The 18463-nt window shown below is 38.8% G+C and overlaps 1 protein-coding gene across 1 annotated transcript in view; it reads left to right on the forward strand.

The window, feature by feature from the left end:
• LOC104065221 (von Willebrand factor D and EGF domain-containing protein) overlaps window positions 1-18463 on the forward strand; it is a 181023-nt gene that overhangs the window by 35879 nt on the left and 126681 nt on the right. The window contains exons 2-4 of the mRNA XM_054070274.1: window positions 3550-3734; window positions 13582-13810; window positions 16368-16600. Of these exons, the coding sequence (XP_053926249.1) occupies window positions 3550-3734; window positions 13582-13810; window positions 16368-16600 (647 nt within the window). The remainder of the gene's footprint in view (window positions 1-3549; window positions 3735-13581; window positions 13811-16367; window positions 16601-18463) is intronic.

Raw genomic sequence — 18463 nt, forward strand, 5'->3', positions numbered from 1 at the left:
ACAGGTGTTGGTATTTGTTTGGCTTTTGAGTCAAAAAGGAGCTACTCAGTGTCTCTTTGCAGCAAGCTGCTGCCGCAAAAATGTTTGGTTAAAAAAAAATGCTTTAAGTCCAATGAAGTGAATGAATTCTTATGTCTTAGCAACAGCTCCTTGCCTATATTGGCGGTGATAGTGGTTCAACAAGCAGCTCTTTGCAGGAGACTAAAGCACCAGCTACCATGCAACATTTAATTCCAACAACACTCCGGACTAAAAGCAACAAAATCTCACTGCACGGTTTAGTTTCTTCCTGAAAGAAATCTGAATGGTCATAATGATGACTAACACTTGTCTCTCTGAAAAGTGAACATTTTTACCATAAACATTTTTAATCAAATTATAGGAATAGGGTGGGGCAATTAAATTAAATGTATAGGGTTCTTCTATGCAAAGAAATAAGTATTTTCTTCTAAAGGCAATCTAGCCTGCACACTACAGTGTTAACAATGACTCTGTAAATGACATGGATGTGGAATTTTATTGCTCCCCACTACCAGGGTGACGATTGGATTATTGAGCACTTCACCCGTGTACACAAGCTTGACATCTACATCTGACTCTGTCACAAATTAAAAGTGAAGAGGAAGGCTCCATCTGATTAGAGTGTAGACGCAGTCACCATACGGTACAAGTGGGCATCCCTCAGGTGAACAACCAACAGGGCTGGATTGTATCTTCTTGGGGTTTATTAAGTGACATTTTCATAATACAGTCTGATTACAGCGATGTCTTTATTTATTTATTTCTGAGGGAAAGGCAGTAGTAATTAATTTGTACCACGGCCCCCAATTTACACGTTGAAGTTTACAATGATTCTGTCGTAAGGTCATAATAATGACCATTTTACAATGGAAACTCGATAAGTGAGGGCTTAGTTTGCTCATGGCTTGCTGTAAACCCTGGGTGAGCTTTTATTCGCATTCCCTCCTGCTCCATGCTGGCACACTGCTGTCAACTCCGGTGCTGTTTGGTCTGATCTGCATCAGCGTGAGAACAAAATCCGTCAGTCTGGCTCCAGGGGAGCTGACAGCGGATCAATTTGCCTTGCCGCCTCCTCAGTGACAGCCTGCAAGCACAAGTAAACCCAGTCACACTTATATAAACATACTCTGATATTTAATACAGAATGAAATACACCTGTAGAGGTGGCGGCTGCTTGAGACAGGGCTTCACATACGCTCTCTACAGGGAGCAAACACATTGCTTTTTGTCCCAAATACTGTTAAATTTAATGAGTCAACACCCTGCTCCTTACTAACCTTGCGTGCCTCTCCTGTGTGCTTTTCTGAGTCACTTCCCACCCTTCGCAAGTGCCATCTGCAGCGTTCAACTCCTCTAACATTAATATGCGAAACGGCATTTTCTAAACTACTGCGAACAAAACGATGCAAAGGATGAAAAATAATTAGCCGTGTCTCAGTATCTAATGTATTTGCATTGTTTAGACAGAGTACTTAATCATTGGTAAGACCACAACACGTTGTGTGAGTTTGGATTATAACTAATACATAGCGAGCAGAAGGTTATTAATTACATTTAAAGGGAGTATTTGATATTATTATTATTGAGAAAGTGAATGCTATTAATTATATTACAACACTCTGGCAGGATTCCTGTGGCAATACAGTGCAAAGAGCTCTTTACTTTTAGACTCCTTTGTCTTTTTTCAGAAAGGAGGTACCTCGGGCAAGCAAAGAGCACCGCGAGCCAAAATCCTGTTCCCATCAACATTCTCAAAGCACTGAGTGATATTAACATTCCCGAAGCACTGAGTGATATTGTGGGGGTCAGTGAGGGTCTGCATTTTTTAGCATTTTTTAAATATAGGGTAAACTTTCAATTTGCTTAAAATAGTTGGTCTGCTGAAATGTCGCTTATTCCCTTGGACCGGGAATTGGCAAAGGACAGTCTCCATGTGGTCCCCGCTGCTGGGCCCAAATCCCCAGAAAGGACATCTGAAGGAGGAAATTGGATCCCAGATTTAATTAGAGACACAGTATTTTGAAGTGTTCCTTCTCTAAAACGGCTCTTACCTGTAGAAAATAAAAACTTAGAGCCCTTCTTTTTTATTTAAAAAAGCAATTCTATTAGTTCTGTAACAGGTGCATTTTGCATTGGAATTACGCTATTGCTTCCCTGAGAATTGCAATAAATGCTGTAACACTACATTTTGTCCCGATTTGTCTTGTATACCATCGCCTTGCCTTTGGCACAATAAAAATAATCTTTAAAAATAGTACCATAAGCGGATTGACTTTGACCTTCTGAGTATCTTGTCAATAAAATAAAAATGATAAATCTGTTTCAAAGTGCCGCTGGCATAATATTAAAGCAGAGTTATAATCTGAAAAATGACTTTTGATAAATGGCATTATAGGGAGGGGTCTTATTCCCTGTCAATGGTGTCATAAATAAGCTCTATTTGCAGTGCGTGGAGGTGATTTTGCTAACTAACAGGCTCGCTCCCAAAACCAGGTTATGCAATTCCTGCAATGTCCTCTCTGTCTCTTACATCATCATTAGCAATTAAAGACTACTGCAGCAAGAAATCAGCTGAGCCTTCTGTTACCAACACATAAAGCAGAGCAACTGCACCTCATTCTTCTCCCATGACCCACTCTGCAGTTCAAACACAGCAGAAGTGAACTTTGTATTATAGAGAAATTGCGAAGTTAAGCAATAAAAGGCCCTTTTTTCCTACATGACCTGCTTTTTTTAAAAAATAAACAATTTCTAAAAGGATCACTGCAAGTTTTCCTTTTATCAGGTGATAAAAGACTACTGAATAGTCTGTAAAAATCAAAATATGCATGAAAATAAACAGGACAGGTGTGCAAACAAACATACCTTGAGGGGCAGCAGTTTTGATTTAAACTTTGTGATGCATGCACAGAAATTTTGTTGCATTTGGCTTTATGGGTACACGACTCAGGCGAGCCTGACCTGTGGCTGAAATATTTACAAGCCTAAGTCAAGCTTAATCCTAAGAAACTATGGTCCTGTTGGTTTTCACTGTATGTTTTTCTCTTTTAATCATTTGTTGGTTTCATTGTTCTAAATATGCATTTAAAAGTATATGAAGAGCACTTTATACCTGGGCATCACTTTACATTGTGATTAAAATGTTCACACACATAGAAAAACTGAATTAAATAAAACACATTTTTTTCAGAGACCACAAAACTTTGGAACCTCAAAACATTACTTGATTTCTGAAGAGGAGCAATTCAGATGTTAATCCCTAAAATTAGACTGAGAGCACTTAAAGGGGTTAAAGTTTCTGTTTCTGATTCAGATGCAATGAAAATCCAAGTAACTAAAATAGGTTACCAAGCTTCCAATTTGACATAAGTAATTCCAGATTTGATCTTTTCCCGGTGTTTGCCTTGAAAATTAGCCCAAACTGAATCAGAGCATGAGTGTACCCCTCTTTAAGTGGTTCTTGACAATATCCTATCAAATTAACTCGAATTAACTTATGTAATCATTGTTCTTTTTCACTCTTCCCAGCTCCCGAGTGCTCGCCAAAGGGACACCGCATCCTCCGCAATCCCTACCGCAGCACCACGTTTGACTCATTGGAGCTGCAGCGAACAGCAATCCAGGACCTGGTTTGTGATCACTCCTTGCCACGGGCATGGTACCGTTTCATGATTGACAACAGGCCTGCGGAAATGCCAACGAGATGTGTCGAAGTCAGTAAAACTTAAGCTCTAACCCTGATGAACTTGACTAATTTTGATCTAATTACCCTTTCCAGCTCCCTCTATACTCTCATAGCCAGCAGAGTGCAATGGGGATAGGGGAGTGGTAATGGGAAATACCACTTTTCCAATAATAATAATAATAATAATAATAATAATAATAATAATAGAAATAATAAGAGTACTGTCACATCCAAGGGCAGCAGCCAGAGGCCAGGATCCCTATGTGAGCTTTATGCAAACACAAAACAAAGTGTTTTCCTTATAGAGATCCTTAGTAATTTGCTTGTCACTGTATGTTATACATTTTCACGCAATTCTGTTATTTTAAGAATGGATTTTGAAAGCTGACTTTTTCCCTATATAATTTATTGTGAATTAGAAATATGTCCTTATTATGAAATCAGGAGGAAATGTCAGAAAAATGGATATGAACAGAGTTTTGAAGAAAAGCTAAATCTGAGTCTTTTTCTGCTATAGCAATTTCTGGTGTTACTTAGTTTCAGGAGTATGCTAACTGCTTACTGCAGCAAAAAAAAAGCTCAACCACATAAAACTACTCTCCAAAAAAGGCAGAACAATCATTATTTGTTTTTATATGTGTTTAATATGCATGACAATAACATTTAATTTGCAATCGCTGCTGCCAGACTAACGTGAGACCCTAACTAAAGTCATTGCCATCTCAAACAACACAGCTGCAGGAGGTTAGGCTTATTTCAAAAACACTTTTAAATAAAATTATTCAGAAAATAATAAACTAATTACCATACATGACTTTAAAGATGAAATACTCAACCTAGCACACCAGGAAGTTTAATATTAGGTAATGCTACCCTAGATGGAGAACCTTCTCGAAATCAGCAAATAGCATTTCATATCCATTCAAAATGGACCTGTGAACTTGTCACAATAGAAGCATATCTTAATAATATAATGTTAAATGAAATGTTAAGAGATATGGAATGTTAAGAGTTTCTGTGGGATTTGAAACTCTCTGCATACACAAGCCATAAATCTAATTAATGTGAACAAATTGGCATGACTATTATTGAAATATTCATTTCATGGCAGGTTGTCCTTGAATATTCTAATGCCTTATGAAGTTTAGTTTTACAGGTTACTCTGTAAGTGTACATATATTCTATGATTTTTTTTTAATTTGCCATTGTATTTTGTCAATTTTGAGTATGTAGTTATGCTGGAAGGTATGAGAATTTTTTCCAACTGTACATGCTTCATTTCTTTTAATCTTTTCTCTGGAGTTTTTTATTCAGGTTTATAGAGCAATATTCATTAGTTTAGTTTCTTATCTCGTAACTTAATTCTTGCCATTGGTTTTTTCATTATTCTCTGAATGACAGTAAATCTCTGCTTCACTATGCTGATGAAGGATTACATCTGTTAGGTGTCACAACTGGAAGAATAAACTTCTTTTAGATCTTCACTGTCTAAATCTGCCTCCACGTTCTATCTCTTCCACTTAATTAAATCATTGTTTAATATGGTTTTCCATCTAATTTGTGCAAAACCTCTGGAACAAAATAATTTTAAATAATAACTGCACAGCTTTCACTCCTTAATAAGCAGATATTATTGAACATTCCAACCTGGCCAGAATGAGCTGATTTTAATTAAACAAGTCAAAGACAAAATCCTGAACAGATAGAAGAGAAAAGAGAGCAAATAAAGCCTGACAATACAGCTGTAGAGCAAAAAAATACATTACTCCAACACCTTGTAAAATACATGCCTGGTGATATCCTGTTGATACTGACCAGATACAATTAGCTGCTTATCAATGGGTAAGATTAACTTCTTAATTCAAAGTAATTGTAGGTAATGATTCTTGTCACCCAATTGAGCTCAAAATGTATTTACATAATAGAGATTTAGAGGTCCTGCCCAGCTTGTGAAAGAATTACAGCAGGACAAATGGCATGTGGTGGGTGGGAACAAGGAAGGTGAGCTCCCACGATATCCCTGCGGTGCCTGGAAGGGGGATGCTGACTCTGTCAGACGCACACTCAAACACCATGTTTTGAATCTTGCCACAAAAAAGCTCCATGATAAATATGTGACCACGTCTGAATAGTGTTTCATAGTCACAGAAGGTATTATATTCAACAGACAGCACAACCAAATCACTAACGGGAGTTTTGAGAGCCTCAGCCTTCGATCATGTCACAGCAAAGAGGCACAGTAAATTTTGTAATGAAAAACAACTCTTAGGAAGCTGCTTCTCATTCACTAATTTAACAAACAAGTGAAAAAAACAAAGGGAAAGAAAGACTGAAGAAAAATCCAAAAGCTTTTATGTTGGAAAGAGTGAAAATATGGATTCTATTCCTGAATCTGCATCCCTTGAATCCCACTGCTGTCCATAGACTTATTCCTCCAGTGGCAAAAACACATCTGATTGAAAGAACTCTCCAGGTTAGGCCTTGCCTGATGAATTTCTCTGAAGTAACAAACTATGTTGACCTTCCTCCCTCTGCTTCCTCCTCAACTCTCCCTCTGTGGTCCCAAAGGAGGCTCAGCTATTACCGAGTCCTGGGCATGCACTCTTGGTCAGAGCCACTTCCCCATCCAAAAACAAATCCTAGCAGAAATGCAAGACAAACTTGCAAATTTTATATCCCAAGGTATTGAGGCTGCTGCCTACAGATCACAAACAATAGTTTGTTCTTCAAGACCTGCAAATTCACAGTGAAAGGTAAAAACACAAAAGGAAGAAAGCACAGGGAAGCTTTTACTAAGATTAAGACACTACACTAAGAGCAAGAAACTGTGCACAGATATTGCCAGACACGGCAGTAATATGACCTTCAGGGAAAGAACAAAAGTGACAGAAAAATTAAAGCTCAACAGAAATTCTATTAAAAATACAATGAAGTATTTTACAGTCAGTATAGAAAAAAACATACATTGGTTACCGAAATATTATTTTAACTCACGCTTCTGAATTAAATTAATATGAGGTATACACATACATCTCTATATATGTACATATGGGCAAGCCTCAGGAAAGGAATGAATATTAGAAAGAAGTGGAAGAGAGCAAAAGCTACTAATGTTATTGAAGATCTGTTCTTCAGTCAGATAAAAGATTAGATCCAAATGCCGTGCTAACGACCGGCAAGCCTTGCAATGCTGGCTCTCAGCTCATGCTGAAGCCAGAAAGATGGCTGGAAATGCATTTCTTCTCATTTACATGGGAGTAAAAATGCATAGATCTTATCCATAAGGAAAAATATCAATTAAGAATTTGATTAGGCAAATAGCAATTGGACCTGGAGCCAATGATAACACTTGTGATACTGCATACATGAGTCAAATGCATTGCTTTTCAAAGAAATTCTAGTTTCCAGCTTTGAGTAGTCAATTGCAAACAGCAATTAAGCTAAAAAGGTACTAAAACCAGAAACATTACTGGAACTGTCACTATCAACCAATTGTGCTCTGAAGAAGAGGATACCATATTCCTTGAGAAGAGACATTAATACAGATGTTCCCACACTGACCACAAAAATCACTGCACACGCACTGCCACGGTGAGACAGCAGTCTCCAGATCTTCTGGAATGTCAGAGTACCTCACCAGCCAGCAGTCCACCCACAATACCCATCAAAATTGCCCAGATATACGTGTGCATACAAAAATATGCGTTCTACCTAAATTGATAGGCACACACCAGGTGCATAGACAGACACACATAGAGTACAACAATGCAACCCATCAGCTCAAGTTCAACCTCTCAGATCAGCCACAGCTTCACTCTTGATTTCCTTCCAGTCTTGAGGCAGCCCCTTCCCTGAGTTCACTTGACTGTCTGCAGTCTTGCTGGCATGCACGGCAGGATCCTCCAAGTGACCTCTTGCACTACTTGCCCCAGGTGCTCGTTCTTGTCACCAACTGAATGTGACTGTCTGGAGGGAAGGGCAGGATCAGGGCAAAAGTTTCAGCTTCACATTTCACCAGCCTCCAGGAACCCTTGGTTCAGGGGCTTCTGGATTCAGACAAGGGGGTTTTGAGACTTTAAGGAGATTTCTCTTCCATAAGCCAGTCCAATCACTGTAATTTTTTAGCATTCAGAATCCTGCAGCAAAGATTTCTACAGGATAGTTATGGATGTGACACTGTTTTGGAAAGGTCCAGTGACAATACCTGCCTGTGATGGTATATCGACAAATTATTATTCCAATATCCTTCTTCAGAAATTTCATTCTCTAAATGAGTGAAACTATCTCCAAATTTCTACATAAGAGTGGAACAAGAAGGATATGTTATGAAATCAAGGCCGGAGTTTTCTCAATAGCTGCATTTTTTAACAACATACATGTACTTTTACATGTATGCTAGGCTTAAACATGGGCTTAATTGCTTACCTTTAGTGTATAAAACAAGGTCATGTTTAAGTGTATCAAACCTAACCTGCCTATGAGCTTAACGTTATAGCCCTTTGAGAAGAAGATTATTCACTTTTGCCATGCTCAGTTTAATTTCCTTCTCTGCTCACCCTGCTGCAGAGCATTTTATACTCACAATCAAAACACCATAGCTCAACTGCATACTATTAATTTTGAATTTTATACCCATTTTTAGTTTTCACCGAATCTAGTCCTACCTTGATTTGCAATTGTTTTACGAACTTAAAAGCAAACAACTCTTTCAAGGTATTATTTCACGTTTTCATCTGTAATTCTCTTTTTCACATGTATACATGAATACTCCAAGATCATAATGGTAGGCATCAAGAGGTCTTGTTTTTCTTGTTTATTTTTCAGGCATGCAAAAAACCTTCCATAGAAATTACAATTACAGCCTTTATTGTTCAGAAGCATATACTTAAAAGAAACACGAGACAGACACTGGTTTAATTGCCACTACATATATTCCTGACATAAACTGATTTCTGTGTTCAGCTCCGGATTGAAATAAAAAACCTCATTTACTTTAACTTACGACAATAAAATGCAAAAAACTAAGACAAAGTAAGGTTTTGAGTGGATAACAGATGCAAAATCACGGTGCTTTAACTGCTAACCAACTCCACACCAAAAAAGTCTTCCATCTCCATCTAAGTAAAACAATGCATTTCTCACATATGGTGCTACTTATTTTTAACAGCATAATTTCAGTGCAATACCCAAGTGACAAGAACAATCAAGCTTGATTTCTTTGTGCAATTATAAAGAACTTCAGTGTGTTCAATCAATCAAACTAGTTGATCCTCCAAACTCCAGTTAAATGGAGGGAGACATCATTGGATTAAACAATAATGGTTTGTCCCATTGTTTTTGCAAAGTGGGCACAAATTTATATATTTTTTTCATTTAGGCATTCTGAACTGAATTATTTAAATGATTAGGTGGTACCTAATTATGAATCAAAAATACTTAATGAATGCTTACCTGTCACATAGAGGTGTTGTGAAGATTAATTAGGTAAGGCTTATAAAATGCTTTGAAGATTAAAAACACCACTTAATTATAATTGGACAAAGTTTGAAAGGATATTGAGCTCTAACGAAGCCTGGCAACAGCCTAAAAACTCCTTTTTCTATTAGATAAGTCCTCCTTCGTGCAAGCTGTGTCACTGGATAACTGATCCAGATGCACTGAATGACCTCATTTTAGGGTTTACAACAATACAGTTTACTTCACTGACTTACCATTGCACCAGAGAGTTGCAAGTCCAAGCAAATATGTCATCGGAAACAATTGAATGCTTGTGATCTCTTAAACAAACGCTCACCACAGGTCACCATCGAGGGCACTGCTTAAAGACAGGAGACAGGATCTATATAGAGAGACATTATTTCTCCTTAGAGCTACTCAGACACTTAGAAACTGTGGGGACAGACATTTTCCATGATGGTCACTGGTATTGCGGCTTATTTTGTAGCTTATTTTAGTTCCCACTGTGTAGCTTCCCTTTTGAGTGCCGCCACGCAGTCTGCGTTACGTAGCTCACCTGGCGAATCTCTGCAAAGGCATGGTCTGATCCTCACCACCGGCTCTCCAGCAGACCAGCCTCTGCCTGCAAGAGACTTTTGGAGCTCGGTCCTCTGTGACAGCACCTGTATGATTGCTCTTCTTCATTTTGGAAATGCTGTTGAATTTTGGTGTGAGATTCCCACAGCATTATGCCATTTTTAGAGAAGCAATGACTGTAGTTATTGCAGGTAAATGCTGTACCTTATATGACAATCACTTACTACCTCGGTATTCAATTTTCTGGTTGCTCTGCTGAATGACTGCTGCAAAATTTCATGTTAATTATGACACAGATGGGACATGAAAAATTTGGCTTTTTGAAGTAGATTTTTTTTAAATGTTTTTTCTTTTTTTTTCATTTTTTTTCCTGTTCTTATCTCTACCACTGGCTGAATAAATGAATATACGCTTGCCCTTGCCTCCCTAGGTCTGCTTACTAATTCATACAGATTTCATGCAGCAAATCCTTTCAGCTAGCATGGGGCAACTTGCCTGACTCAGATGAACAGCATGCAGCTCAAAGCAGAAAATAAATGCATGTATGTATAAAGCTGCGAGGAAAACAGAAATACTCAATTTAGACCAAAAGTCTTCCTTGGCCAGCCTGTAATGCTGTATCATAGTTTGTTACATCCACTTGCTTTCTCACAGCCTGACTTTTCCTGGGTGCAAAGTCAGTCAAAAGCGTTCGTTATTAGCTTGTAATTTGTGCACATTACATAACTAACTCTTTTGTTAAAATCGTTCCAGTGCAAGATTCACCAGAACAAATCCGGGGTGCTGCGAATCACAGCGGGGGGTTATCAGAAAGCCTGCACGCAGCGCTGGTGGCTCACACCATTGGTGCTAATCTCTACTGTCTCAAACACTGAAATGGCTCACAGCCTTGCAGCCAGGATAAATACAAAGAGGGAGAAAACCACTGTCTCCTATTTCTGTGTTCATTTTTTTATTTCTCTGTTCATTTTTTTATTTCTGTGTTTTGTTTCCCTCTATGCATTAGCAGGGGTTAGAACCCAAAGATCGTGTTTTGTCTTTTTTCACAGCCAGAATGCACTTACATCTTTCTATTTATCTACGAGGCCCACAGCACAGTAGATAGATGAGTGTCTCGTTAACGAATTTATCTTTGCAGCACCGCTGCAAGGCAAGGAGGTACTATTACCATCTCACCCTCCTCTGCTTCTGGTTTAGAGATAAGGAAGCGAGGTGCGTAAAGAGCAAGTGACTTGTTCAAGGTCAGGCAGCAATCAGGGAAACTGAGGCACCGTGTGTGTTTGGCCAGGAGCAATTCAGTGACCATCCTCCCAATGGAGCTGTGCTGATCTATTGAGCTCAGTTACGCTGGTAAAGGCAGAAGCAAATGGATGCAGCAGCTCATTTTGAGCAGCAAAAGATCTACAGAAAATTGCTAGAGGATTTTTTTCAGTTTGCTCTTCTGTGGTTGCAAATGTCCCATGAGACATAAGTATGTGCAAGAGATTGAGTCACCTCAAAGCAATGAAAGTCAGTAGTTGAATGTTGGTAAATGGTGGCAACAGCCCTTGGCAGCAGGAGTTAGCAACACTGGGAATGCTTCCCATGGCATAAATGGTGCTTCTTCCTGGCTGGTGGAGTTCAAAACACCCATACGGTAAATTCACAAATATCTGCATTTCAAACATAATTTAAAAAAAAAAAAATGATTCATTACAACAATCTTTACTCACACGTGCAGAGGCACTGAAGTCAGGGGTTAGCTGGAGTAAGAGGAAATTTGAGGTGCAGGTATCTCATCAAGAAGCAGAGACTGCTGAGCTCCAGCCACCGTCCCTCTCTCTGCACTCATCCTTCTTCCTTTGCACACAGTACATCTTTGGATGATGTTTGCTCCACTCTTCTGTGTTATTACAGTGTATGCTCATAAATGTCCTTTGGAAGCAATGATCATCCACATCAGATCTCTCTCTCTAGGCCAGAAGTTCCTGGATACAGAAGTTCCAGGATTCAATAGATTCCCAACATCTGGATTTTGCCCAGCAAAGAAAGCATCAGTGTCCCTTAGAGCTGTAAATAAATAAATAAACAGAACAAATCTCTTAAAAAGTTACACACAACATGGCTTTTAAATAAAGGGAGGGAATTGATTCATCTAAAATTCCACATAAAAGCATTTTCATGCTGATTTCCTCTTCTCCTTTGCTAGCATACTGCCAGCACACTGTTCTTCCTTGGGAATTTGTTGCTTTTGGTGAGCTCCAGTGCTTTCTGCAGGGATGCTGGTGACATGGGTACCCAAAGAGGAAGTCAGAATCAGCCCCTCTGCTGGGCGGCAGCCACAGTTCTAGGCGAAAAAATCTACTTTAGACAATTTTAATGGTGTCTCTCTGGAAACCCTATTTTTAGAAGCCTGAAAATAACTAGCCCTAAATGGAAATAAGACTGTGTCATACTGTATGATTTTCTTTTTTTCCTAATTCTTTTCTTTTTCTGGATGTGCAGCCCCTATTTCCCTGTCCTTCCTTTCAGAGATCCTCAGGTAAAATTTAAACTACAGGAGAGCACTGGTGTGGGACTCAATAAATTTATCCTTTGTCTTCCACTGCTTCCTCTGTTCTCACAAACAATTCTTGATCTTAAAAAGTGAAGCAGTAAACCAAGGCCAGTGGGAAAAAACGGTGGGTTTGGGGTTTTTTCCAACATGATATATAGCCAAATAATCATACCAAGATGAAGCATGTCCCCCGAGTTGGACTATTAGACATAGTCCACTATTGCTGGCTGAAGAAATGCAAAGCATAGGCAGCAGCTGTCACGCTCTGTGGAATATGACTGATATCTGAGAGTAAATTATTGTCAGTATTTGGTAATAATTTTCAAACCTTAGTTCTAAGTTCTAATATGTTTATGCTTTGCATGCTGGCAAATAGTAGATAGCAGTTCAGAATAAAGATTTGCCATCATAATTCACATTTGCTTCATTTATTAGGCTCAGGTTATACTTAATCTCATCACTGAGGTGCTTTAATTAAAGACGGCTTTGTACAATTGTGTCTTTGTATAATCGTGTAGGCAGCGTAAAGAGCCTGATGGGTATAGAGGGCAATTCAGATCTGAGATGCCTGATCCAGCTGTAAGTTGGGAAAGGTAAATCTGGAGGAGCTTCTAGCCATGACTCCAAATGATGTAGTTTAAACCATTTGAGACTAAACGTTTCTGTTTTGGGTTTCCTGTGTTCAGAGGATTCAGGAATTTAATGGAATCTATTAACAGCTGAAATTTGAAGGTCAAAAATTCCAGAGAATTTGATCAAATCATGTATATCCTGCATATATGTTTCCTCTCAAGAACAAGAGGGAGGCTCAGGCCCCAAATACACGTCCAGTACATGCTGGAGAGGTAGGGCAGAAGCTGTTCTGACAACAGCAGCTGAATTTGTAGCTGTTTTGGAGGAAGGTGCTGGTGCGTGATGCTCTGAGTATAACAGTGTCCTGCTTTGGGGTAGTCCTAATATCTTCTTGTCCCTCGTGCTCTGCCAGCCTTTGCTTTCTTCTGCGACAGATGAAGCATGGGTGGGAACATGGGCCAGCTGACATGGCCCAAAATGTGCTTCCCAGAGGAGGGATATAGCCTGTTTATGTACAGAGGAAAATACTTCGGAATCCAGCTGTATTTCTTGAGAATTTTATCTCTGTAACTCTGTAATATTACCTGTCTGAGCAAGACATTTTCATCCCAACCCACAAACCTTTTTCACCAACCCTCCTGGTTCACTGTACTCAAAGTCTTTGGGTTGTAATGATTCTTCACGGAGTTTTATTGCATTTGCTGTAAACAGTTTCTTTTGTGTGCATCCTCAGATGAATAAATGTGGGACACAAGCTCCAGTGTGGCTGTCGCTGAAGTCTGAATCCCTGCCAGTTCCCGGTGAAAGCAAGCGGCTTACGGCCTGTGCTACCTGGCAGGTCTTCTTTGGAGGCACCAAGGATTGCTGTTTGTTTCGGATACCCATCGCCGTCAGGAACTGTGGTGAATTCTTTATATATCTCCTGCAGCCTACTCAAGGATGCATGGGCTACTGCGCAGAAGGTGAGGAACAGCCAAGTGTAATATTTATCAATAAGATTGCATATGCCTCTCTGTCTGGGTGTTCAAAGGTCCTGGTGTTGCAATGCACATCTCGGTGACCTTGCGATTTAAACATTGCTCCCAGTAAGATGCAGACCATGTAGAAAATAAATCAGCAGCAGTCCAAGGTGTTTCTGAGGAACAGCTATTATTACCAGCACAAAATGTAATCTGCTGTGTATTACTGAAGTGTTCTTTGCTTGGTTACAGTTCACGTGTAACCTTTCCTACAGTCTTTGGCTCCACTTTGGCTTGAAGTTGCACAGCTAGTGAGCAGTAGCATCTCGGTTTTATTAAGACATTGTATGCAGGATAGTATATCTACAGTCAGTTCTTATCATCAGTAATACAGTATCTCCCCAAAAAGACAATCCGCAAACTCTGGAAGGCAAAACCCACAAACTGATAACATCTTTTTTGTGACATTTATATAATTACTCTCGTCAGAAATAATTTTCAAACTGCTAAAAGAGATCTAACCTGTGTTCGGTAACTAGGAAACAAAGGAATAGCAGAAAGCAATCGCTCACTCAGTTAAACCTTCTGAACTTCAGAGCGTGTTCAAGTGCATAAAGATTTAGTCAGAAAAGGCGACGCTTTCTCAAAAGACAAAAAAAAACCTCTGTATTTCGCTTTCAGCATTTTTGGACATAGACATGAAGCATGAGAAACTAGGGTTATCACCTCTCAATCAGGCAAAATTCAAGCTAAAATAAATTTTAAAGAACAAGATATCTATTTTTTTTATCCTTACCAGTATTTTAACATTCTCACATTACGGAGAAGAAGGAAAAAAGACCCCAAATAAGTCAGATTAATTCACTAAATAGAATAAAAATATCAATTAAAATAAATGGAACTACTCTTTAATTTCTGTGACTCTTTCTCAGAAATTAATTTTGACTCAATACAGCCATTTTCCAATTTAACCTTGGCTTGTTTTAAACTATAGAAAATCCACTGCCCTTTGCTTGAAGTACTTTTTACCAATACTTTTTGGGTGATTGGTTTTGTCCTTTCTGTTGATCCATACTTGTTCAGTAATGTAAATCTACCTGCATTTTTCATTAAAGAAAGTTTCTCTCTTCCCATCTATCCCAAACCAGTGGTTTTCTGCCTTTTTCTAATGACTGCTGCTGAAGCTTTCACCTTTCTTATGTGAGTTTTATTAAGGTCCAGCTCTCTTGAGTCTTTAAATTCTTGTCTTTAGGGTGTTTTTGCAGTATCATGTATTGGATGGAAAACACCCAAGGCTGAAGCATTATTATTAGGGGTGGTTAACTCACTGTCTTAAATTCAGCTCTGATCATTGTCGCACAGGAGCCTTTACACAGTCCCAGAGCTGAGTCCAGCTGCCACCATCACAGCTTCTTGACACAGGAATGTGGCACTGGTCAGCAATTCTTAACTGCAAAACAAAATGAATTTAAAGCTTCATAGCTCGGCAGAAAGGACATGGCTGGGAAAAGTGGCATACGTGCTTGTAATTCTGCTCACATCCTCCTGTGAGCTGATCAGTTAACTCTATCTTTCTGGAATAATTTCCTTGCAGAAAGTCATGATGTGAGCCACAGTGTGAGGCAGCTTCCCTCAGGAAAAAAAAAGAAAAGAGACGAATATAAACAACTGGCCGTTATTCAGATTTTAAGTAGCTTGTTTCTTTTTCTTATCTTGTTATTTGCCCTGGACACATGTTAACATATTGGTTCTTCATTCTGCTGTAATATCTTATTCTCAGCCTCATATCTTATTCTCTTCAGCTTTTCTTCACTCTTCCAAAAACGCTTCTTAATTTACCCTTTCAAAGCATCTGAACCAGCTTCATGTTCTGTTTGAGTCTGGGTCTCTAGAGATGAAAGAACATCACCCTACAGTCTTATACATCATTTTTTTTTCTACTTCCTAAGTGAGTTTAACAGGAAGAAAAGTTTCAGGCTTCAAAACTTATCGAATCTTACAGAAAGCATGTTGCATTTTTAGAGCAGTGGCATAATTCTGGGCAAAGGGAGATTATATTGAGTGAACTCAACCCAGGTACATCCCAGAACAGCCTGGGAAGGATTTTCAGAGCATGGCAATATAAACTCACTGAGAGTTCATTTACCTCTGCAATATAATTATTTTTCATATCTCTTCCGTACTTATTGCAAAACTTGGATCAAAAGGCTGTGCTTCAGGGGAATGCAAAGCTGATGGCCTTTGCCAGAGTAATTAATTTGTATTAATCTGAGTACTTCATTTCAATAACATTTCGGTTATTGAAAAATACTAAAAAAATCCAAACCACAAAACAAACAGGCAAATATTACAACAACGATGAGTAGTCAGTACACGATTGACAATTTTTGCGTTTCATATGAAATATATTTCCTTGCTTACATGGTTAACAGTCAAAGCACACGAATATGAAATGTAGCATTTCTCCTATGTTTAGGTATATTGACATCTTTTTGAGTGAATAATTATGATATTAAAATAAAGGTTTATGCTACTTCCTTCTTGTGTTTTCTCCTCCCAGATAAACTCACGAGCGTGGCTTTGCAACCAGTGGTAACTCCTGTGCTTGTGCAAGGTCGTGTCCACCTGAAGTGCACCTACAGCCATCCCTCCTCAAAGCTGCCGCTCCAGTATGTGGTGGTCTGGTCCCGCCTGTCCACCTCTGGCAGGAAAGAACAGATTCAGCGTGACACCACCCTGCAGTCATTTTCCTACGTAGAGATGAACGGCGTAAATCTCAGATTAGGAGACACGGTAATGCCAGCCCACCTTCAGCAAAGAAGGTCAAACACTCAGGGGCTTCAAAACCATTTCATAAATCTTTGTTGTGTTTTTCTTAGTGCTCCTTCTCACTCGGTACACTTACAGCTGCTCATAACTTACAAAAAACCTCACAAAACAGAAACTCTCTTGCAACATGATTATTAAATTGCATTTACAAGATGTGTGATGTGTAACACACCTTTGAATCGCAGTGAGTTCAGGGAAGCTATCCATTTTACTACTTTCTAAAGGCAACTTGAATATTTGCACTCACATTACAGCTTGAATGCCATGAAGTTGGTATAAGTAGTAGATACATGTGCCAATTTTTGCTCGGTATTTTTCGTCTCTTGCAGCAGTGAGAATTTGCAGTAGAGAGAGACTCAGCTATATGCATTCAGTAATTTTTATACTCACGGACCAGAGACACAATAACATCTTTTCACAGAAAAGAAAGATGGTACATTTTAAAATAGAGGGAGGTTTATTTTATGGTCTTTTTCATGGTATTCTGCCTCTCCGATTCCAAATTCTTGGTTCAATAGCATACTGAAAGATAGAGTTCATTACAAAACAATCTTTAAGAAGCATATTTGATGGCTTACATAGTAATGCAGTTCTAGTTTCAACAACAACAACAAAACAGAAGCCAATACAAGATGTGAAAAAAAAAAATGACTTGTGCATGAATTCATGGCCTTTCATGGTTCAGAAACAAGAATTTTAAAGCTATATTAAGATCATCACTTTTATAGGTAGAAAGCTACTAGTGATTTTACAATGAACTAAAGGAATAAACAGGTATAATGAGTTTGTATTAGAAGAAAGTTGAAAACAATCTTGGCATTTTGCAGCTCTTCTTTGAGGTATTTAAGATATTTAAGAAATGTGAATAACCTTTTTCCATTTCTTGAAAGGATGAGTCATTTATAACGGCAGCACAATCTAGATGGGTTTTTCTCCTATCTTCTTGTAATTATGCCTCCCGATTTCAGAATCTGACTGATGCTGCTCTCACTTGTGTTACAACATGAGGCAGACAATTCTGCCAGTTTAAGACAAGTTTGTGTTATGAAGAGATATTTTCATCAAAATAATTTCACTTGCAATCACTTCAAATACAGTTTTAACATTCCTAAGGGATTCAGGGAAAATATAGTTCTGTTAACTAGTAGCATCACCAAATCTTTATAAGACCATTTTTATTATATTAAGGTTTCAGTAAGCCCTTCTTTGTCCTCTGCTGAAGCTACATTTTTAATTTAGTGAGTTTAGTGAGACTGAAATGTTCTCTTCCTTGCTAGATTTTTTCCAAAGGTCTTCATGGCCTATTTGCCTAATTATAATTATCCATAAATCATCACTGGTGAAAACGAAGCAATGAAGCCTCAGCTATAACTGGGAATTCAGTTTTAAAAAAAAAATATTTCAAAAAGCCTTTCACTGTGTTTGCCATCCCACTTTGGGTGTCTAATAAGAGTCACAAAGAGGCAGAATTTCCTTTCAATTCCAGTGATGAATACCTGAAGCAACTTAGTAAGTGCTGGAAGGGTTAGAGGTAATGTGATGTCACTAAAGGGAGAATGAAACCCTGGGGACCAAACTTGGCTGCACAGAGGCAGATTTTGACCTTTCACTCACCCAGAAAAGGTACAGGTGGAACAATATTTTCTTAGGCAGCTTTAAAAGGAAGCCAGATCTCCACTGAAAAAAGCCATATTAGAGAGGAGATGATGAAGCAGGACCACTTTCTAGTTCTTTTTCCCCTTTTCCGTACACAGTCCAGCAGCAGCATCCCCACAGCCGTGCACTGCCAGGGTGCATGGGTGGCACTCAGAGTGGATTTTGTCTCTC

The sequence above is a fragment of the Cuculus canorus genome, chromosome 6, assembly GCF_017976375.1.
Source record: "Cuculus canorus isolate bCucCan1 chromosome 6, bCucCan1.pri, whole genome shotgun sequence".
Lineage (NCBI taxonomy): Eukaryota > Metazoa > Chordata > Aves > Cuculiformes > Cuculidae > Cuculus > Cuculus canorus.